The sequence below is a fragment of the Squalius cephalus genome (assembly GCF_949319135.1).
Source record: "Squalius cephalus genome assembly, chromosome: 13".
NCBI lineage: Eukaryota > Metazoa > Chordata > Actinopteri > Cypriniformes > Leuciscidae > Squalius > Squalius cephalus.
The window spans coordinates 24365649-24390546 of NC_137134.1; the positions used below are offsets into that span (position 1 = coordinate 24365649).

General features: G+C 36.8%; 3 protein-coding genes across 4 annotated transcripts in view; 2 read left to right on the forward strand and 1 right to left on the reverse strand.

Moving 5' to 3' along the window:
• cenpp (centromere protein P) overlaps window positions 1–24848 on the reverse strand; it is a 48899-nt gene extending 24051 nt beyond the window's left edge. The window contains exons 1-6 of one of the 2 annotated variants that reach the window (XM_079890430.1): window positions 24773–24848; window positions 24091–24231; window positions 23743–23900; window positions 22318–22406; window positions 20088–20176; window positions 15591–15687 (exon numbers count right to left, since the gene is read on the reverse strand). In XM_079890430.1, the coding sequence (XP_079746556.1) occupies window positions 15591–15687; window positions 20088–20176; window positions 22318–22406; window positions 23743–23900; window positions 24091–24215 (558 nt within the window). In that variant the 5' untranslated portion in view covers window positions 24216–24231; window positions 24773–24848. The remainder of the gene's footprint in view (window positions 1–15590; window positions 15688–20087; window positions 20177–22317; window positions 22407–23742; window positions 23901–24090; window positions 24232–24772) is intronic. The other variant, XM_079890431.1, reaches the window with a different exon arrangement.
• omd (osteomodulin) lies at window positions 1835–5649 on the forward strand. Its single transcript, XM_079890428.1, has 3 exons — window positions 1835–2216; window positions 3451–4412; window positions 4603–5649. Exons 2-3 carry the CDS (start codon window positions 3476–3478, stop codon window positions 4836–4838), a joined length of 1173 nt encoding a protein of 390 aa, XP_079746554.1. The 5' UTR covers window positions 1835–2216; window positions 3451–3475; the 3' UTR covers window positions 4839–5649.
• Window positions 8891–13916, forward strand: ogna (osteoglycin, paralog a). The gene is made up of 6 exons (XM_079890432.1): window positions 8891–9178; window positions 11564–11624; window positions 11846–12010; window positions 12728–12930; window positions 13203–13295; window positions 13455–13916. Exons 1-6 carry the CDS (start codon window positions 9026–9028, stop codon window positions 13623–13625), a joined length of 846 nt encoding a protein of 281 aa, XP_079746558.1. The 5' UTR covers window positions 8891–9025; the 3' UTR covers window positions 13626–13916.
• Window positions 24849–24898: the final 50 nt, after the last annotated feature.

Here is a 24898-nt window from a genome sequence, read left to right on the forward strand (position 1 = left end):
ACTATTTCATATTCACAATGTCAAACCTAAGACAATAAACACAGTCTTTCTTCACTCCCCTAACTGTATAAGCTTACTTTGAATATAAATAATTGGTCATCTAATTGGTCTTTAAGAAGCACAATAAACTAACTGTCATCATGATAAATGAGTATAGAAGCATATCGCATTCAAAATTCAAATGGGACTACAAACGTCCATTCGTGTTTCCCAGTTGTGAAAGCACAAAGTGTGAGAATTAAAATGCAAAGCATATGGGCATTTGCATGTTCCCCAGAAGCGATGGTCCTCTTAATGTTAATATTATTAAAGAGCATTGCTCATGTGCAGATTGCATGCAACTGCTCATCTTTCCCAAGCCTAAATATTATTGTAACGTCAAATATCCATCACAAAAAAACCAGGCTGAAGTTTATCAAAGACCAAAAAATACGGCTTGCCAAGTTTTCACCCCCTTCCTTACAAAAAAATGCCCCAAAAGAACCTCTTGGGATCACAATCTTGACGGGGTTTTTTTCTCAACCCGCAGTAGCGTTCATGCTGCGGAGACTTCTCAGCGTCTGCCATGTGGGCAGCAGCAAAAACAAATCTTCCAGTTGACAGAATGAGTGCTGAGGGGTCTGTCTAGCCAACTCTGAAAAAAACTGAAAAACAAAAAAAAGGACACTCTGTAGACGGGTCATGAGAGACCGTCTGTGGTTTTACTCTGATACAGTACAAGCACTGGAAAAAGGCCTCCATATAGTGAGCTAGAAATGTCTAAACCAATTAAATTGAACCCACTTAATTGTTGCAATGCATTTTAGGCATTTAAATTTGCCAACTGTAATCTTCCTTCTCACTAAACTAAACTTTGGATGAACACTGGCTGAAGTTTTGTTTTAATTTACTGTACATATCTAGAATAGTATACATTTAATTCTAATAAAATATAATATAGGCCTAATAAAAATATGAGTAGTATTTTATTAGTATATAGTGTTAGGGAATTTACAGTTAAAGACCCAAGGACCAGACATGATTTATTAACACCAAGAGTTAGAAGTGCAGTCAATTTAAGACAAGAGTCAGAATTATAATAAAGAAAAATTTGACGGAAGATAGTTAGCGGTTTCATCAGACAGAAGTCAGCTTCACCAAGGTGTAAGCTACGTCATTACTTCAGGTTGAATGATTCTGATTGGCTAAGAAATAGATAAACATAGTAAATGTCCACACATGGACTGATAGGCAGTAGCACATCTCCAGTCTGTACGGCTGCCACCAGGACCCTGAGTTAGTTACGAGTGGCCCTCCGAGGTCACAAGACTGTGCGTCTAGGCGCCAGCATGTCCAAGAAAACAAGTCAGTCAATCTCCAATAATGCCACTTAACCTGTTCCTTAACCTTTAACCAAGAATGCTAACACACACACACAGACACACACACACACAGCTTCTTCAAGGTTGGATTTGGTCGGGCTCTAACGATAAACAGGAGACTCTTCCCAAAACATCCAGATAACAAGTTCTTTCTCTCAATGAGAGGACACTGTAATATGGAACAGTAAATTAAATGCTTTAACTAAAGAAATGGTCACCTAAACTGTTGGTGCCAATGACCCTTGTGACCTATAGTCTTCATGGTGAGCTAGAAGAACAGATAGATGTTTTAACATATGTTGAAGACCTTTCTCAAACAAAACGAGTCCATATTTCATTTTTTTTCTGGAAGCCGGGCTAAAGAATCCACTCCCTTCAATAGCTTTAAATCTTTTTGCATAACATTAGCTGCACTAGTGCAACACCTGTTATGAGTCTGGCCTTAATTTTGTGGGTTAAATTTTTTACTGTCCACATACAATAATGTGGACTGGATACTAGGCCATTCCTTCCAGAACTATGTCTGGAAACTTCAACCTCACCTCAACTCAACAAAAGGGGAAAAGAAGAATCAGATGAGACCACGAGGCTTTACTGAGGTCACCGAACACATGCAACCAAACGCTTCCAGAATCATTTCCACGGAAAAGAGGCAGATCACAATCTCTCCCAAAACGGCTAATGCTGCTGTGGGGGAAACCACAGAAGTAATCTTTCACGCTCGTCCCAGGAGAAAAAACATTTCCCTGCTTTAGGCAACATCGTCCAAGCTGAAGGGGCTGCTGTGTTTCATCTTGGGCACTCGGTGTTCACGATTTCACTCGGCCTCCCACAGAGAGAAAAACGACCCCACAGGTATGATATCATGATTTTAAAGATAGTACAATATATACTGCTTCGTAATGAAATCATTTTGTACTAATTTGTGTGAGATTTTTTGCAAGCATATACATTATTCACATTGATGTCTCCAAAAATAACTGCTTTGAGCATGACAATAAAAAGAGGTATATTCCTATTCCTCTTACATTTTAGCAACCCACATGCAAAAGTCAGGTCACAAGACTTAATGGCAATGCTTCTAAAACCTTTTTATATATAAAATTTAGTATCCGCAGTTAAGGAATTATACACAGGAGAACTGATATTTTCTGAATTTTAAAAATGTGCTTATCAAGACAAACAAGTTAAAGGGCCAATTCAAATTTAAACATTCCTCCACATGCGGTTTGAATCAACTATGAAAAATATTTCTATGATTGATTAATGAAAAAGAGCTTCAAATTTACAGAATAAGTCATTATTTAACTGAGCAACATTAAAATCATAGCCAACATACCAACACGTCAAAGTTCTGCAGGAGACAAGAAAATGACTTGAGAGAGACTGTTGTACTGAGCAGTTACAGTAGTTAAATTAGATTAACTACTCGCTGTATTTTTTGGATCACTTTATCTAGCTGCTTTGCCAGCTCATATTAGTACTATGACCAAACTAGATATTTTTAGTGTAGGAGAATATTACACCAAATATAAACAAAAATCCAAGAAGAGTTCTTTCCTAAATTACAAGGGAGTGTTTGCTTTTCCAAAATGGTTGTGTTTAGAAGTTTAAAAAACAACAACATAAGTACCAATTAATACTAGGTCAGTCAACAACTGAGTCATAGGCTTTACCTTCAACAAGCACAGTAAAACCCCTGCTGAGATAATTCATCCCAGACATCACAACAGAAGAGAACACTAAACAAATATCAACATTTACAGAAAAATGTCATATTGCCCAAAGTATGTGCAATTAGGGGTGTTTGTTTGTTCTGGAAAAGTACCAAACCGCTTTAAGAAGATCAAAAAAAGTGAATAAAAACCCAGTTCTTGTATAACTCTGTCTCAAACTCTCATTGTGGTCTATTTTATGTGTCACTTTCTATTCACACTGTTTTTTGTGGAACGTAGCACACTTAAATATTATTGTAAGATATTATTGATGATGATCATTATTATACTGATTATTTCAGTACAATCAAAGTCCTAATAACCTTTTTCTAATTTTCAAAATACACTTCTTTTTTTGTGACCGTTCCAAACAGATAGCAGGGAAAAGCAAACTAAACCATGACATCGTCACGGATCTTGAAAATACTATGTCTGCATTTGCTCTCTGGAGCTCTGGTACTTTCTCAAGAGCTTGACTATATCGATTACGACATAGATGACAACTCCTCGCCCGAAGTTCCTCAACAATCTGTAACTCAACAACCGGATTACGATGCCCAAATAATGTATTCGTACGAATGTGCCAGTGAGTGTTTCTGCTCCTCATCCTATCCATTTGCCATGTATTGCGACCAGCGAAAACTCAAGGCAATTCCCAACATCCCAAGACACGTCCGCCACTTGTACATTCAGCATAACGACATAGAAGAAATAACTTCAAAGCCTTTCATTAATGCCACGTCCCTGAGGGAAATCAACCTCAGCTACAATAAGCTCCAGTCATCTAAGGTGGATAAAGATGTCTTCAGTATACTCAAAGAACTCATTCAGTTACACCTTGAGCATAATAATCTGGAAGACGTTCCTTCTCCTTTGCCAAAAGCTCTTAAAAGACTTAATTTGGGCTTCAATAAAATTTCAAAGATACCGGCTGAAGCTACACGAGAGCTTACAAAACTTACAGTGCTGGATTTGTGCAGCAACAGACTAACAGATGCAGGTATTAAAGGAAAGATCCTATCTGGCATGAAGAGCCTCTTGCAAATCAACATGTGCAACAATAAGCTCAAGTCCATGCCAACAGACCTTCCAGAATCGATTCAGCAGATATCGCTGGAAAACAACTTAATATCCACCATACCCGAGGGCTACTTTAAGAAGACTCCCAATCTCTTGTCCCTACGCATGTCACACAATAAACTCAAATCCGTTGCATACATTGCCTTCAACTTGTCCAAACTGATGGAGCTCCATTTGGGCCATAACCAGCTCTCCAAACCGTTTTTTGTTCCCAGGACCTTGGAACATCTGTATCTAAATCACAATGACTTTAAAGGTAGGTTCAAATCTAAAGGTACAAATGTAGAATAAAGCATGCTTACTTTATTTAAACAACAACAAAAAAAAAAGCTATTCAAAAAACACATTAGAAATTGATTGAACTGCTCCACTGCAGTGTTCTCCAACCCTTTATCAAATATCAATCAAATAACGACATATGCTAAAATTACTTGGTCTCTTTGCAGATCTGAATGTCTCTCTAATGTGTCCATCACTGGACCTTGGCAACCCTAACATGCTGACCTTCATGCGGCTCGACAACAATAAGCTAAGAGGACCATTGGACTACTATACTTACAGATGTTTCCCAAGGCTGATGATGATATTTTACGGAAACCAAAGGAAGGATGATGAAGATGACTCTGAACCCCAAAAATATGAAAAACCAAAAAGGCCTGGGGCAACAAGGCTATCGACATAGATTTTTGAGATGCGTCATACATAGTTCAACAAACCAAACTATTCATTATTCAAAGTATAAGAATAAAACAGGATTTATGATTTAGATATTATTAAACATACGTATATTAGTAACTTTGAATATTACATTCCTTGCTGCTTGAACGTTCTATTTGATTTTCTGTATGCATGTGTATGCTCTGATGCATCTTAATCAGCATAAAATGTGTCCAAAATCGTAATTGCTATGTACAGAAAGTTCTGATTCAAAGTTTGCTTTGTTTTGCACAATGTCACTTTTCTCTCCATTAATACAGTAAAAAGCATGTATCTACATTAGTACATTGCGCTGTAATGCATGTAAATATAATAAACAACAAAGCTAGTCTTTTTCTGATGAAATTACTGTAAGATGCTTTTGAAGCTGAAAAGGGTAGGATCCAGCATGAAGCAAAAAGCAACAAAAAAGGAAAACAATACAGATCAGATGCATTTAAAATAATTGTACACAATAATTATTACAAAAACCCAAATTTCACTGTTTTTCGACCCTGGCACAAAATGACCAGCATTGACCAAACATAATTTCACTAATCATATCATCAGCTCATGGGAAAGTGTGAACATGAACTAGTCTAGTAAAATCACTCCATCATTCTGACTGGATTATAAGAGCAGACTGATTGGATTACCATTAGTCAGGATTTGGCCCAGAAGCTGATATCCAGTATGCCCGAGCGAATTGCAGAGGTTATGAAGAAGAAGAGTCAACACAGTAAATATTGACTATATGCATATATTTAATGTTTTTGCCAATAAAAGCCTTTAAACTTATGAAATGCTTATCATTGTTTTCCAGCATACCATAAGATGCGTCTACATGGACCCTATTAATCCGTTTGTTACCGGATTAGTAGCACAGTCGGAATAAAAAAAAGTCACATGTAACCACGTCAATAGGAATGAATTGGCTAAATCCAATTTAAATTTCATTCAGTTTGAAAGGGGTGGTAACATACTGTAGATTGAAAACTGAAACTGGAAAGTTTGGTGCATGTGCAATGGCGTAGAAATGCCGCAATGGCGTATGACGCACAGACTGAGCTGTTGTTGTTAAAGTGTCATGACTGTAGTGTCATTTTAAATTCTCCTTTCACTCATCGTCTGTGAAGTGGTGCAGTACAACGTTCTACCAGTCCTTGCTTCGGACTCTCATCCACAGATGCCTTGTTTTGGCCGTGGAAACAGGCTTTTTACTGCTTGATAAATATAAGCAGCACAGCACAAAGCTTCATGTACCTGTTGTCTCCAAATCAGGACCCGTAATATATAATTAAGTCTGTTTTTTAAAGGTACACTGTGTAGTTTAAATATTTTATTAGCTAAAATCAATGTCTTTATTCATAAATATGTCCTCATTGGTGTAAAATTACCTCTGCCAATGATCTGACTTATCCTCGTAAGTGAAGAATTTCTTATCTTTATTTACTTTGGATGGGTAAGTCCAAGGAGGCTTCCATGTCGTTCTACCATTTTGAAAAACTATAATAGCAGAGAGGGACAAAAAGCACTAGCCTACCTCAACACGTTTCCACAACGCGTTTTCGTTCAGAGCCAGCGTCACGTGACTGAAACCAGCTGAAACGGACAAGGAGATCAGTGAGAGGCGCTTGTCACTGCCCTGGCAAATTTGAAAGGCTGCACTGCACGGTAGTTCATAATGCAGCATCATACTTATGCCGAGCCACAGGAGAAGGAATCCTTGTCGCCAAAAAAGCAAAACATTTAATTTAAAAGGAAACGTGACCGGCGAAACCTCATCACCCGAAAGAAAACTCGATGAAGTGCTATTGGAAGACATGTTGTCATAGCTTCTTGGTACATAACTGTTACTGTAGTTGCAACACGCATTTGAAAAAGCGAGGTGCTAGAAAGCACTATTCGTTTGAATGCAAAATGCAATTTCACCGCTAGATGGGAGAAATTCCTACACAGTGTACCTTTAAGGGCGCTTTCACACTAGCACTTTTGGTGTGCACCCGGGTTCGAATGACGTCAGAGTTCGGTTCGTTTGGATGATGTGAACGCTGTCTTCCGAACTCGGGTGCGCACACGCGAACCGTACTCGAGTCCGATTAAAAAGGTGGTCTGGGGTACGGTTCATGTGAACTCGGGTACGGTTCGGTGCTGATATGAACGCAATCGAACCAAACCGCGGAAGTGAACCGCTATTGATGACGTATAAATTGTCTACGGCGGACAGCTGTCTAAAACGTTTTCAGAATTTTTGCGGCAGACAGACGCAAGTGTGTTTCTGTATGTCTATGTTGAAAACAAAACCAAAGGTTAAAAAAAAGAACAAATGTCAACCGAGCAAGTCTATCCATTTGGGCGCCTTTTCATTCGCGGTTACCAAGCAACAGCATTACGCCAGCTGCAGCCTGATGACGCAAGCGTACCGTGGTTCGGATAGAAGTAATATAATGTGAACACAGTCCATCGGGGGCAGGGGGAGGGGGGAGCAATCGAACTCGGGTTCGGAACAGGCAATCGAACCAAGTGTGAAAGCGCCCTAAAACAAAGAAAAGAAGCAATGGTAGGAGGATGCTAGTATGTGCAGACAGTGGGAAACTCGTGTATATTCAAGCAGTGTGTGCATGTCAAAAGATCAATTCCAATTTGAAGTTGGTGACAAATGCACAAATCAACCCGATCACCTCAGCATTCATGTAAACACTGTGTTCAGATTCATTAATCAGAATGATTTCATTCTGATTGAAACAAAGATTGTCCATGTAAACATAGCTATAGAAGCATGTGAATAAATAATCTATAAATAATGAAGCAGCAAACTTTTTGCAACTGCCAATACTTTTAGCCTCACCTGTAAGGCCATTTTTGGGAGCTATACTTTAAAGTCTTGCCAGATGGTGGCATTTATTGGTAGATGATAGATATTAAAAAACAATAACTGATTAAGAGTAAATATCAAAAATTATTATTAATCAAAATCATTGGTCAATCTTTACTAATTATACAGAGCTTCCATGACCGACTACTGTTCACAACTCACTGACCAATCAATAATGAAAACATGTAGTTTTGCACATTCTTACACTCCAGTTCTTAGTGTGGAGGGGTAACGTTTAAATATTTTGAATCATGTGGTGAAAAAACCACCCTGACGGAGAAATGTACCACAGAGGATCAGCACTGAGAAAACATTTCTAAGTATATGGCCCTTTTTCCCCGTACAGTAAACTTTTACAGGTTGGTATAATTGCTAACACACCTGTCATGTAATTCCTTCTCAATTTCCATCTCTTTCTCTCAATTTCCATATATGTTTATTTCGAAGGGCCGAGGCGCCTTTCGTCTTGTCTTAGGGTGTAAAACAGTCACATGTTTCCTATTAAACATGTTTTTCTTCACCTTGATCTTCAAGTGTCTGTTTTATAGAGGAGCTTTGTTTCTCTAATCTATTTTATGTTTTTAATTAAATGTATTTAGGCAAACCTGTAAACTACACAAAACAGACTGAAAATGTTTAATCACAGTTGAGACGCACAGCAGATCAATCCTAAAGTTCCTCTATTGTCTTGTTGCAAATTCCTGCAAATCTAATTAAGACAAATTGACTGTAAAATGCTATCGAAACTCGACATGTCTTAAGATCCCATATCAAGCAAAATAAAAATTAACAATGTAGCAAAGTTATTGAGAATGCACAACTATAACTATCAAAGAATTTGGAAATTTAGAATTGATCTATCCTAATGTCCTGACACATTTTTGTGTTAGCATTATCCTCCCATTTTCTTGCTTCTCTAAGAAATGTAAAGATTAATTAAGTACAGAGCTAAGAAGAGCCAAACCAGCCTCAATATTACTAATTACAAAGCTACAAATCTCCAAAGTAAAAACTAACATTCCTTTTCATTGCCTTCTGCTTTTTCCAGCAGACCACAAACATGGCCAAGCCCTGCAGGCGACACAGTGGTCCGATCAGCACAGATGGGAATGCGAAGGGTTAAGGTCTGTTCCATAAACTCCCACTTAAGGATCTCCTCTGGCAGCCTGTGGTGGGGCTTAAAATCCTGATTTGACAGATCACATTTTACTCACAGGCACCAAGAAAATAGCCAAACACTGCCTGCACTGCGCTTCTGCTCTTTAACGTGGCAGAACACATCCCAGTCTTCAGATACAATGGGGACAAGGCTGAGAATGCTCATTTCAGCAGTCATATTGGCATCATGGGTGCTCTCAGCATCTGGTGCACACTACCACAATCACAGGCATCACAGGCTGGAGGATGTAGCACTTACTGAGGGAATCGATGTAAGAGCACAGAGGAATAAGGTAAACTGTGTGTTTTTATTTTATGATTAATCGTTATGTTCTGCATAGGCTGACAGAACAGAATATTTAAAGATGTGTTTGCTTTTGTCTACTGCTTGTCCACTTTATTATGCATTTTATTTGTTTAGTTTGCTCATTCCCACTGAATTATTATACATTTAAGTCATATAGCACACATTAAATGTAATGCAATATATTAAATATAAACTAATATAAATTAATAATATAATTAAATATTAGCTACAATAAATGTTTCACCTATAATAAATGTTTTAAGCTGCCCAATATATTTATACAACTGATTAATAGATCACTGTATATATACACACATTCTTGAGCTATATATGAAAATGAGAACATAAAATAAATATAACATGATATAAATAAAAAATGAATATATAAAACACTATTTAAACTAACCAATATATTTATACAACAGAGCACTAATTAAGATTATTAATGAATTTACAGCACTTATCAAAAATCAATTATTATTTTTGCTTTAATTAATATTCTATGTAACTAACAATTTAAAATGACACTTTTATTCACCTTTCCATTAAGCTAAGTCACTTAAAAAAATATATATATATATATTTAGATTAACTAACTTATACCACACATTTACATGGATTCATCTGTTAAATTTCCACCATTAAGTCAGATTACTTCCATACACTGATGGTTTTGAAACCAGTCAGTTTTGTTCAAATAAATAAATAAAATGATTAGCTGAGAGTTCGCTCCGAGTCAGAGATGGTCTCAACAGCTGCCCGGCACGGTGTGGAAGCTTTCTGATTAGTCAGCAATCTGTTCTGGAGGAGTTCCTTCAGGCTCAAATTCTCCCACCCACAGCTTCATGCTAACTCATGGGGTCAGACACCGTCAGGGTGATTTAACAGGCGCCCGAGGGCAAACAGGTCCAGACAGACACTCGTATCCAAGATCATCGTCCAAAAAATCCATGAATGTAAAAGGAGAGGTTTACCCAAAATGAAGTTGTCATCATTTACTTATCCTCATGTAGAGCTGCACAGTTAATCGTTAAAAGATCGCAATCTCGATTCAAACACCCATGCGATCTTATTCCTAAATGACAACAATTATTATTATGTCTATTAAACCTTTGACAAGCACAATCAAATCTGCATTTCCGCTGACGCTGACCCAGAGAAAGCAGTTGTCATGTTTAATTATGAAACAGCTTCATAAACAGTCTTTTCAACCACAAAGTATCATTATTTCTGTGTTATAATAATTCAAATGATCACAGAAGAACTGGGATAAAAGTTTATAGTTCGTATATAAACACTGATGTCAACGGTAGCGATCAAAATAGAGTAACTCACCTTTTGAAAGTATGCCTCAAACAAAGATTGTATAAATTACACCGTTACATCAGTGGGTGGCGACAAGTGCGCTTTAAAAAAATTGCCTAACTTTGTCGAGATTCGTTCAAAAACGCTGATTTATCCAATAATGAAACAAGTGAAGTCAAGAGTAAGTCATTGAATCATTCATCAAACCCAATTTTTTAAAAAATAATTAATTCAAGATAAATATTTTTTAAATAGTCTGCAGCAATTAACAAATTACATGTTATTTTGTTTAGTTGTCTTTTCATAATGGTGGGAGAATTTTGATATCTATTAAAAAAATATATATATAAAAAAAATCATGATTCTCAATTTATCCGGAATCATGCAGCTCTACCCTCGTGTTATTAACAACCCATGTGACTGTTTTAGCCAATGAAAGACAAAAGATTACTGATTTTCATGCATTCATAAAAAAACAGGGATTAAAGTTTCCACGATTAAAAAATGGATGCAAATGTGCCTTAAAAGGGCTGTAAAAGTTTTCCATTCATGACGCGCTATATCCCAAGTTTTCTGAAGCTATAGAAGAGTTTTCTGTAGTGGAAAGAACCAAAATCAAGTAATTTTTCACAAAAAATCTTGATATTTGTCCTAGCTGTCTTTGGCACTTGGAAAAGTATCCACGTTTTCGAGGACTCATTGACTCAATAATCTGGTTGCAATGGTTCACTGGAGAAGAATATTGTCAGTAAATAACATAAGCTATCAAAAGGGCTTCAGATGACGTGGAATAAAGTCATATGGACTAACTAGTATAGTTACCCTTCATTGTAACTGAATGCACAGGACTTTCTCCTTTTGTGTTCTACAGAAGAAAGATATACAGGTTTGGAATGATATGACAACAAAACTAATTTTTGAGCAAACTTTTCCTTTAAAATCAAACGCAAAGGCTGGGAAGCTCCTAAAAACATGTATTATCTAAAGACATTAATTACTGCTGTTTAACCTGAATGTGGAATCTGTCAAACAACCAAATGTACCAACCAATAAAGCCATTTTACAGAGAGCGACAGCCGACACCGCAGATGACTCCAGTCCAATGCCGCCTGTGGGAGACCCTTCAGGTAATGAACGACTGAATCCTGGTCAACTGTCTGAAAGGAATGAGTAATGGGCTCTTTTTAAAAAGACCACATGTTGCTCACAAGAGCCCTTAATGTAGGTTTATTTGTTCATGAGCTGTGTCTGTGTGAGTGGGAAGTGGTAAAGGAAAGAAGCAATGTGTGTTTGCCCATCCAGTTTCATTAACTTGCCTGTTTTGAATAAAAACTTGTACATGTTCCAGACCTTCCGACTTGTCTACTGTGTGTGTGTCTAACTGGATCTGTCTACTGTGAGGAGGTCGACCCAGATATGACATCAGTGCCTGCTCTGCCCAAGGAGACAAACTACCTCTACGCTCGGTACAACAAGATAAAAAAGATAACAGCCAAAGATTTCGGAGATATCGGTGAGTTCTTCCTGACTTGACTTGCTGTGGCATTCTCTTTAAAAGCCTTACTAATGGGAGAACAAATACAATTCTTCTGGACAGGATAAGGGATTACCCTCAAGGAGAGCAGGAGACAAACAGCTGCTTTTCAGAAATGAGTCCATTTCATCCAAAAGATTTCCAAAGGGACATGATAAATGAACCGCAATGTGATCGCAAGAGATTGCAAGCTCTTCCGTTGCATAAAGACATCGATCACATTTCTGAACCACAATGTTCTGCAAAGAATGTGTATTGACAAAAACTTGGACATGTGGTAAACTTCTCTGTTTGCAGCAGTGCATCATGGGTATAAAAAAAAGTTAGCTAAAGGGAGCAGTCAGTGTTTAAAGCGCTTTTGGGGACCCCATGCATAAAAGGCTTTCAAAACACTATAATATCAGCCCATAAACCAAAATAACCAGAAAACCACCATTGCTAATCCTGCAATCCTCTATTTCCAAAGTTTTGAAGATAATTTGTTACATATATAGGATAAGCATAGTGGATGCTAATTAAATCCCCATTAATAGGGTGACTTTCCACAGGACAAAAAAAAAAAAAAAAAAAAAAAATTGCAGCAAGTACGCAAAAAGTCTCATTTCCGAGTCAAATTTTCAAGGTGTCTAACGTGATGCTTAACACTCAAGTTATTAATTTAATGCTCTTCTTTCCCTTTCCATTCATCTACTGTAGTGACTCTAAAGAGAATCGACTTCACTGGAAACATCATTTCTGAGATTGAAGATGGTGCGTTTGCTAAGCTCAGCATGCTTGAAGAACTCTCGCTGGGCGAAAACCAGCTGGTAAAGCTACCAATGCTACCAACAAAATTAATCTCATTTAACGCTAATCACAACAAGCTGAGAACCAAAGGAATCAAGGCAAATGCTTTCAAGGTAAAGAGCCCCGAATTACATAAGCCTATTTCAATTACATGTTCAACATTGTTCCAAACTACCCAGTAAACAACCTGTTTGAAAACTACCAACATACAACCTTTTGTTTTTGTGTTTGCCACTTTTCTAAATATTCTGAAATGTCTTCCTTAAAGGGATAAACTAAAAAAAAAAAAAAGTTACTTGGAGCAAGACAAAAACAGCCATATCTGTTAGTTTTACCATTTTGCACTCAACCACTAAACAAAACAATTGATCTTCTTTGCTTCCAGAAATTAAACAAATTAATAAATCTGTATCTTGCTCACAACGAACTGGAGGCCGTTCCTCTCGTTCCAGAGACTGTCCGCACACTTCACCTTCAGGTAATAAAGTTTAACATGTTTTGCATGCTAACAAGTCTTCTGCACACAAATCATAAAAACAATTTTTGTTTTGTTCAAAAATTACAAAACGTAAATATATAAAAAAAAAAACACAATGTCTTGAAAGAACTGTTGCCTTTTCTGTTGCTTTGTTTACAGAACAATAACATTACATCTGTGACTGTGGACACCTTCTGCAAAGCTAACGACACTTACTACATCCGCCCCAACATGAACGAGATCCGTATGGATGGAAATCCTGTCATCCTCAGCCAGTACCCCAACAGTTTCATATGCCTGCAGTCTCTGCCAATTGGGCGATACCAATGAAAACCGAATCAAAGGTACAACGCTGCGAGAAGTCCTTGGATAGCCAATGATGATGACTAAAACCGAGAAGGAAAAGTCATTCAATCTCCTGGTGCCTGTGCACAATTGAGTGTACAAAAGGTTAATACCATGAGAATCTGTACTATATATCTAATTATGTAACAGCTGCCCAAACACTTAAGATTTCCTCTTGATATTGACTTTGTAGATGAACCTGAAACTCAAGTCTTTGAAAGAATAACTTTATATCCCTTGTAAATAACCACTGGAGGAGGCTACTGCTTAGTAAAATGTGAGATCATGAAAAGCAGCAGTCAAGCTTCTAGTATTCCTCAGAACTCTGTGAATTTCTGACACTTTCTAGTACTGTTAAAAAGTCTTACTTTGGCTGAAATTAAGATGCCTGCTAAGTTAATTAGGAGGCGAGGAACCCATACCAAGTTCCAAGACGCTGGTCTTTCTCAACTGACCTTTTCATTTATTGTTTGGATATTATTTATATGCTAAATTTGTAATTACTACCTATGTGTGAATTAAACATGAATAGACTGTACAGTAAAACATTGTATGAAATCAACATATGTTCACTTTAGTTGTTCAAATACACTTTTTTTCTAAAAACTTGTGACTAGTTTGCTTTAATCTTTTATAACAGATAAGCCAGACTGCAGTTAAAGCAAAAAAATGTGCAGCTCAAAAAAACTGTCTGTGAACTTCAAACCAATCAAACCCAAAGATTGTGCACACAGAAAGCTCTGGAAAAAGTGGGGTAATATTGTTCCATTTTACTTGCCAAATTGGCAGCCATTATAGCACAATGGTCCCAGCAAATAATGGAATGTTTTTCATACTGCCTCAGAGGCTTCATTCCCAAACTTTCACTGCCATCGAGTCTTGGAATTTGTTCCCAATCTGGCATTCAGCAATCTCAGCAATTTTTATCATTAAGAAAGTCTTATGAGATATACCTATACACATTAGAGACAGCAAAGTACAAAAGAAAGCATCACAAGAAAAGTAATAAAAGTGGAGAACTTTGTTATTCCAGGTACAATCTTTGATATATTTTCCTCAAAGGATGTAAATAAATCTAAGAAATCAGGTAATTGTATTGTATAGTTATTGATGCAAATAATCATATTCTTTCTATAACTTAATATATAATTATTATCTATACCCAGGGTTCCTATACATTTTCCCTTGTGAAATTCAGCATTATATTTGGTATATAGTACAGTAATCTGTAAATATAATTTTTTCCCCCTGTTTTTGTCATTGGTTTTCTCTAAGTGATAACATGTGCTTACATTATGAAAATAAACCTAAAACACTTTATAACCTGCATATAATGACCTCTGATACATCAGTTATGGTAAAGGCAAACAGTTTTGCGTAATGAAAATGTGTACCTTGAATTCATTCAGTCGTGTTTGACAATCACTAAAGGATTGCTAAACTTTTGCTACGAAAACACTCTGCATTTTGCATACATACATTTTTAGAAATTTTAATTTTATATTTTTGAAAAAAAAAAGAATAGAGGCTATAGTTGAAACACAACTATTTTTCTATACTGTTTTCTTTTTTCCATATTTATCCAGACCTTGAAATTACTCAAATCAAATTCCATACTTTTCCAAACTGCGTAGGAACCCTGTCTGCAATTACAGTGTAGTACAAAAAAATGTTAAATGCTTAAATTTAATACAAACTTTTATTAATACAAATTATATTATCTGCATAACAACACCAAAAGTCTGAATACTATGCTGCAATCAATCGGAAAATTGACCCCACAACCAGATAAATTTAAATTGAGTTTCCTTTCGACAAGTTTGTGTAACTGTCACTGGAGTTTTTAATTACTTTCATGATCAAACATTGCTTTCATTTCTCAGTACTCAAGTATTGGTGTCTATCCCTAGTTGATTGAGCAACTTAGTCACTGCTTCTATTGCTGGTTACCTTAAAGTGCTGAAACGTTTGACGCCTTTCCTCACATCTCTCAGAGAACGTCCTCAAGGTCCTGAAGAACAAGAGAAGATCTTTTGTGTCCTCCACTCTGCAAACAAGACAGTATTGTAACATTAACACCCCAGAATGCCCAACATTGTAATGCTCACTTTGGTAAATTATACATTCTAATTAAAGATTCAAACTATTTGATGAACAACTTGACAGGAAAAAGACCGCCTTGATGTAAAGTTCAGCATACAATATAGAAGGATAAACTGTGTATTTGTGTTTAATCCCCTTCACAGGATGACGTTACGAGACATTTTGAGATTTTCCATAGATTTACCAGGGGCCCAAAAACTGTGGCACAGGACACAACTTTCCATGACTCTCGAGTCTTGTCTGTGAAAAGCTGATGTTGTAATAAGTGATGGAAAAATGGTAAGTCTCTCAAAACTAAATGGATCCACTCCAAGAGTAAAAGACAGCAGCTTAATGGCAAGAGTTAGAGAAAAAGCTCCCTGAGAATATCTAAAAACCAGACAAATAATGTACGCCTTACACTTTTTGGATCTGGGTGGTTAGCTAAAAGTTTATAAACATTAATCAGACAACTGGTTTGATTGACATCTAACAATGGTCAAAAGAAACCACAGACGAATCACCCTCGCCAGCAGATCTCATGTTGTACCATGGCCAATTTCCATAATATGCGATTTCAGATTTGTTGATTGGGGACCTTGAATCTGAAAAAGTAATTTTTAAGCTTTCCTAGAATGCTAACCTTTTAAGTTCGACAGACTAAACATACCGAATGCCAGAATCACTCTACAGACCAATTAACGGCAAATCAATGTTTGGCTCCTTTGGATAATTTCCATAAAGTTGTCCCTTTAGTTTTTCTAATTTTCCTGCCAAGGCCCTTTGCCATGAAATCTTGTACTAAGTACAAGAATAGGTAACACATTAGTAGTATAGGTTCCAAATTAGCAAATTAATAATGTTTATCAGTGAGGTTGTGCTTCATTTCAAACTTCACACTTAACACAGTTGTCAAAAATCAAAACATCAACAACGGAATAAACAACAATAGCAAACACAGCTATAGAGGATACAGTAATGATAATAAAAAAATAAAAAAAAGTTTAAGCGCTCTAAAACCCTCTCCACAGACATGCCTGAATCCACTTATGTACCTGACCACAAGAGTGCTCAAAAATTCTTCTTTAGTTTACATGGGCCATAATGGTTATAAAATGCGTCTTCCTGAGACGCACAGACAGCTCAGACTTATGCGAGAATCATTATCTCCAGTATTTTTCCGACTCTTTCATGCCAGGACAGACTCTCAGACCAGACAATATGATCCAGATGTCCATTCAGCGACCAGGAGGCTGGCTGCACTTTAGAAAAGGACCCAAACAAACCGCCGCCAAAACAGCAGCATTACATCAAACTGTAATTTGACATCTCAGCCAAAAAAAATTAATAATAATAATAAATAAATAAACCATGTGACCAAGTGGAACAACTATAGAAGATCCTATAGTCATGTCTTTAGAAAACAAAACTCTGAAATGGAATCAAATTCATTGGTAATTCAAATGTTTAAGTGTAATGCATTTGTATCAAATAATATTATGAAGATAAAGGGATCTACAGTTGTAACCAGAGGGTTGTTGGTTTAAAAAAAAGGGTTGAATTAACAACTACCAAGTAGCATGAAGCTACAGATAAGACATGAAAGGATAAACTTGTTATTAAAATTGACCACAACCATGAATGTTCCCTGCAGGTTCAAACCTCAGCTCTATTTTCAAGTATTTTCTAAGTATGCTGTACAACACATAATCTAAATAACTTAACCTTTTAATTATGCCAGCTGTATTCTCTGTGAAAGGCTGGATACATCAACATCAAAAGGTGTTACTTTAATGGCAAGTGTTGTGCTGTAATCGTCCAAGTAATAATTGAAGACAGGACTGTACTTCAGACCACAGTGATGTTTAACACTAAAAAACCAACAACAGATAAACCAACTAAATTTACCAAGGACATCAATCACTCTCAGGTCTTTGGTGGAGTTGTCTGTACAGACTGTCCTGCCTCACACAGTCCAGAGGTGGTCCACATGTTCACTTTTTACAGTACACACACTGTGGGGTGCTGCTGGCTGCCGTTGACTTGCTGGTGCCATTTGCTGACAGTTTAATGAGTGGGACATGTTACGGACCGTCAACACAGCACTTTTAAACATTAAATCCACACATCATTATGTTGGGTGCAGCGTTCCTCTGAACTCAAATGACTGAACCTCATTATAGCACCAGCAGAGTAGCCGACTACAGTTTAGATAGAGAGATTACTCCACCAACATAAAAACTAATCCTGCCTTGAAGCTGCCCTGTAGGAGCTTTACCACAAAAATAGAACAACAAAACAAATGAAAAAGGAACAGAAAAGAAGGGAATGGAACAGAACAGAAAATATAATACAGAAGAACGGAATTCAGCAGAGCATAAGAGAAAAGAACATAAAAGAATACAGCAACATATGACTATAGATTAGACAATAGAATATAACAAAGCAGGACGGGAAAAATAAAATACAATAGAACTGAAAAGAGCAGAACAGATCATAACAGAGCATAAAGAGAATAGAACACAACAGAATGCAATAGAACAGAGCAGAAAAGACCAGAACACATCAGAATATAAAAAAATTGAATAGAACTGAAAATAGAACAAAGCAGAAAATGACAAAATACAACAGAATAAAGAGCAGAGAAGAGAATAGAACAGATCAAAACAGAGCAGAAAAAACAACATATTAACAACAGAACAGAATAAATCAAAATAGAGAAAAATAGAATATACTACAATAAAATAAAACAGAACATTAAACATTATATAGAATATAACAAAATAAACAACAGAATAGAATTTAGAAGAATAGAACACAAAGGAATCAGCAGAACACAACCGTACAGAATAGAATGGATTATAACAGAACAAAGAAGAAAGTTCAACAGAACAGAATACAATAAAACAGAACAGAATAAAATTAAATCTTCCATAATGGAAGAAAGATGCAGCTATCACACATACGGACCACATGCCTAATGACCAGTGACGTTTATTTGTTAATTTGGCCTGGACCACGTATAAACAAATCCTTCAGCTGATCCTTCAGGGGTTTATAACAAAAACTCCTCAAACACATAAACAATGTCCTTATTTGTCTAACGATGGAATATCTTTGTGGTTATGTGGCATTTTGCTCGAATGCTGATTCTCAAGAGTACATTGCCATCAGTCAATCTGCCGGAGGCGGGACCAAACCTGATCTTGCAACACTTGTCAATCAGTCCTAAATGACAAAATCAGATCTCTGCAGACCGGTAACTGTCCCGCATTGTGTTAACAACAGCTGGTCAGTGTTCACTCAGCATCCCACTAATGAGCCACCTGGATACATTTATTTCCCTTGTATGGAGTTTTGTTTGGATTTGTATCTTTTTACAAGACTAACATGAAGCAGAACGCTCTTCTAAGATGTCTGGGAATTCACTTGTCTGATGTTTACTTACACTGTAGGTTTTATGTTGTGTAACCTATTATGCAACTTGGATTTTCTCCAAATGGGATTTCTGTTGATTCAATCATGCAAACAAGCATAATCCAACATTGTGTGAAGGGTAAAAATGATCCATGGAATCCGCTTACCTTTAAAAACAAATGTTAAAAATGATTACATTAAGTAAAATACAAACACACCAAAGATATTAAAGGCACAATATGTAGGTTTTGCCGCTAGAGGTTTGCTTATTAAAAGCAATAACAAAAGCGTAGCTTGATGACACCGCGAATGAGCGTGGAATCATGGGAGTTGTCATCATCACCTAAACAGCCGATGTAAACCAATCCGAGTAAAGTTTTATTAATGTTACAAAGGTATGAAGCAGGGCGGGGCAGAGATCCGTGGGAGCGAAACGAATGCTAATGAGACACCAGAGTGACACACTGGTCTCGAGTCCCATGGAGGAGCTCTGGAGCTTTAATTATGCTTATATGCCGCTGACGGCTGCTGCCGCTCCTTTCGTTTAGTTGTTTATGTTTATTTTACAATTAAAGTTAAGTTTAACGCTTGCCGGGTTCCCGTTTCCTTCTTCCCTGAACTTGAAATTCACATTATTTTATTTCACTCCAATAAAACTGACACAATTGCTGAATTTCTACTCATGCAGTCACTTTATTAGACGAATTAAAATTGTGAGGTAACGCAGCGCTGTTTTACTTGGTCAAAACAATCATACTAAAAATACATTTGAGTGTGTTGACAGTTATGTCATGTTACTCACACACTGCAGTAATCTAGATCGATATGACGTCACTGACAGGTGAAGCAATTACAAAGGCCGTTACACTGGTTAAAATTGCGGATATTTTAATCCAAAAATCGTACATACATATTGTGTCTTTAAGCATTTCATAATCATCCCTTTACCTGGACACAAACGCAGAGAAATCTTTAAATTCAACACCATCCACAACAATATTGAGCTCTGTAACTCTCCTGAGAAGAGCATCATCCTCCTGTAAAAAGATACTGAGAGTTAAACAGGATCATAAATAATCTCTTTAGCCGTCACTTGGTCTGCATTTACGCATTTATTCATTTACCTGTCATGAGACTGAAGGCTATTGGGATTTCCGTGACTCTCTCCCGGAAAAATATTTTTTGTTGTGAAGACTGTAACGCGAATCTGCTCTCACATCTTTTAATGCTTTAAACAATGGGTCAAGTTTATTCTCATGGTAAGGATGAAATTTAAATAAAACTTAAATTTTACTGAGACTCATATTTAGTTCAAACACAAATAAAACCACCATCTTCAGAGACACATCTTGATCTTGATCTTCCCACAGGCTGCCACTTTAAAATCACAATTTTTAAGAGTGCCATCAATCACCAACCAACAATTCTGTTCTAAATGATTTAATGCGCCAATGTAAATGTTTGCTGTGCTTCAAAGAGATGTATTTATGCTTATAATGAAGATTTCAGCGAAGCAAGCAAGAAGAACTACTAAAACTTTAAATGCTGAGTCTAATCCATAAGAGACATTTTAAGATCTACTGCATAAATCTCTGATGTTGAAATAAAGCCATGGTCAAAATGGAGGCAAGCTGCCCTCTAGTGTTCAGTAAAAGAAAATAAAAGGTACAGACTTCTAGGGCTGTAATCAACCAAAGAAAATCTTGGTCGACTGAAGTCCTGACATTTTCGACTAAAAATAGACTAAAAATGACGTTAGGAAAAAAAAGGTTAAATTAATTAGCTGCGCACTGTGCACAGAACTTTGGTAGCCTTGTTGTCCGCCTAAATGAATTATAAATAAACATAAAAAACTAGTAGGCTATTTGCAGTATATTAAATCGTTTTTGACCTAATTATTTTGCACTGAAATGAGTCTGACACACGAGTCTGCCGGCTCTGACAGCGTCGCATCACGTGCACCTGCGCAATATCATAGCCTATGATTTCCGAAAATAGTACTATGTTGTCAACAAGTGATATCATCACAAGAACTTTTGAGGAATATGCAACATAATTTAGACAATTGTTTTTGTCATATGTATTATAATAACTGACAGACACTATCATTTCAGCCACTCTGTGCAGCTGAACATAGGAGCTCAGCTTCGCGGCTGAGACATGAATAGACTATTAACTTTTAAAAAAATGCTGCCACACTGCCGATGTCTTTGTTGACATGGTAGAAGAGGACTGACTGACTATACTAAACGCTTACACAATTAAATAAATAATATTCAGCAAACCTTCTAGTAGTCTACTTTCTTCAATCTGTCTCTCTTCTCCAGTGGGTTGGGCTAATCCAAAAGAAGTGAAAACAAGGGGGGTGTTCTGAAGACAGACTGTTACCTGTGAAACAGCGGTGCTCTGAAAACACCCCCATTAGCAATTAGTGCTTTCCACCTGATGAAATGAACACGGCAAAAAATCGACCAATCACAATCAGAATTTTGGTCGAGCCAGAACGTATCGACCAATAATCGACTAATCGACTGGGAGATTACAGCCCGACAGTCTTCATCACTGGTTGTAATAATCTAACCATGAAGTGGATGGAGTTTAAATGTTTGTAGGTGTTATGTGAGAATCTCAGTACTTAGCCACGTTTTCTGAAGAAAAATGTAATGGTCCTTGCCAATACAAAACGTTATGATGCTGATCACTTACCTCACTTTTTTAACAAGCAACATGATTTGAGGCATCATACAGACGTGTGAAATACTTATGATTAGGGGTTTGTTTAAATCTTTAACCATAAGTATGAGCTTTAGGAAGCACCATTAATAATTAGAGAATAATTAACTGACTAACTGAATTAACTGAATTAACAAACAGTAACTGATCGACAGCATTTTAAAATGTACTTTGTAAGTGTTATGGCCAGAGCCTTATTGCAAAAAAAACCTAAAAATATTCATATAAAATATAATTATCACTAAGGATTTTCAAACGGATGGAGGGCTGTGCATGTCTCAAGTCCTAAAGTATGCAATCATTATACACTCATCTGACTGAAGGATTTCAAATTCCCTGCTTTGTGAAGAGTTATTTTGCGTGCATTTTGAAAGGGTATATTAATTTTTAATAAATAATACTTGTGTTAAAGTGCAGGCATAAATACTTAGTGATTTCTTTGTACCTGAAACTCAGTCACAGCTAATTCGACCTGGAACAACAGTACGCTGCAGTGACCTGCAAGTCTGAGCTGCTGTACAAGTTTTCTTTCACCTGAAGAGACAACAGAAGTAAATAACACTTAAGCCCTATTCGCACGGGATTAGTATTATCTGGGGACCTCGTGTGATTTAGAAATGACCCCCCCACGTCTGAATTTCGTGTGGCGCATTCGCACGGGATAACCGAAGCCTGTGATTTTACTCGAATTTACTGACTTATCTCCCGGATATGATGTCAATAGGCTATTGCTTGGAAATGACTTGTCGTTATTATAGGTCTAGCTGTATGATATCATAAACAGAAGAATGTTCCTCACCGCATGCTCAGTGGCGTAACTTTAAAAAGTGGGTAAGACGGGGGGATTTATGAATGCGTGAATAAATACATAAATCCGCTAAATAAAATGTATATTAAAATGGTCTAGTGGTAGAACTTTTGCCAAGCGTGTCAGAGGTTCTGGGTTCTAATCCACACTCGTATAGGTTTTTTTTCCTCATCAAAACCGATTATGTTTATCAGTGGTTGTATATCAGGCAAGCATACGTTTGTATGCATTTTGTTTTGTAATTTCACCAGAACGAATAGAGAGTCTCCACAACGGATTGAAGCGCACGTCCGAGTGAAGACTGTGCGCGAGCCACAAGAGAACACAGTATCCGCGCCACTGATCGCAGCGGCAACGAGCACTTTGATCACTTGATTTCAAAAACAACACATTTCAGCGCTAGATCGCCTCTTACAAACTAACTAAATGAATGCTCTGCTAGTTAACTGGGGATGTTTTATTTATTTGTATTGGTACATTCGTGCCGCGAGATGTTTCAAAAATTGTGGGGACATGTCCCACCCGCAAATTACGCCTATGTATGTATGTCATTCATCTCCACCTAATCATGGTTTTCAGCTTTCTCTTTCTGATAATTGTAGTTGTATCGTATCATGGTGTATAGCGATATGACCCAGCACCCAAAATACTATCAGAACACTCCAACACAGCCTCCATTCTTCACGAAAGATGGATAAAAAAGCGCACAGGAAACAAAAACCTTGAAAAAATTATATACACCCTGTTAAATCACAGAGATGCCGATTCGCACGGGACTAATATTATCACAGGACCTCGGTGTTCGCCGAAATATGGTAGGTCATTTGCGGGGGAATTTTTACTTTACAAATTACAGACATGGCCGATTCGCACGGGATTAAGATCACAGACAACCTCTGCAATTATTACAAATTACTAGAGGTCGCCAGGTAATACTAATCCCGTGCGAATAGGGCTTAAATTGCTTTTTTATAAATTAAAATTATAAAATTGTAATAAATTATTTTGTATTTAAGAGCAAAATTTCTAAATATGCCAGCAGGTCTGACAAGTTAATCTCACTTTTGTGTAACGTCTTCACAAAACACTCATTGAGAGCAATCCCGTTTATTTCCGTCTGTCGTCTGAGGTCTTTCTCCAATTCTCTGACTTCCGTGTGGAGTTTTGAAAGAGCGCGTTTATGTGCTCCTCCACCTCCTCTTTCCTCACAGACTGACTTTCTGAAAGAGAAATAAAAAAGTGTTGAAACTTCACTGTAATTAATTTAGTCCAATCCTCAAGTGAACCATTTTCATTGAGGTTCTCCTACAAAGATTTCACACCACAGACAGACAGGGTGTTTATTTTTTGTACATTTCACAGTTTACGCTGCTATATGACACTAAACAAAATCCAAAGAAAGGTGCTAACAGTTCCTCTTGTAGTCGATCTCCATGCTGTATGAAAATGGACCGTAAAGTCTCCTCCTGTTCAGCCTCCAGCATTTCAATTTCCTGCTGGAGCATCTGGATTTCTTCCTCATATTTCTGCTCCATGATCTTCCTCAATCTACTAAAAAGCAATTTATGAAAATACATAGAGAGAAAGAGAGAGTAATTACATGATATATACACTATAACGTAATAATTTATAGAATAACATTATGTAAACATTTGCATGCCAGTATTTTTAATATGATGCAAAGGTTATAATTAATCAGCTCAAGACACAACCCTTGGAATTTAATTTATCTAATTAATATTAATAACATATTTCAACAAAATACATAAAATACGGAAAGTAATTTCACAGCAGTTCAAGTCAAAAACGATTTTATTTAATTACAAACGTACAAATAATCCTACAGCTATCTATATGTTAATTATAAACATATATATAGTTTCATAACGATGTTTTGTTGAAAATCAGACAGGAGCTCGATTTGACAATAAAGCATAACCATCAATCAGAAGAGATTTCCCTGACGTAAAAATAATAATAATAAAATAAACAGTTATGGTACAAATCTGTTTGTTATGCCTTATATGGACTTAATACCTCATGTAGAACTTATATCAATCTTAAAACCGAATGTTTAAAGGAATAAACTTACTTTAATATACTCCTGAAGGTAAACAACTCGACTTTATGATTCTGACGGATTCAACTATATCCCGCGTCAATGCGGAACATACCAAATGAGAACTGGATGGGTAAACCATGTCCAAAAACAGCCTCA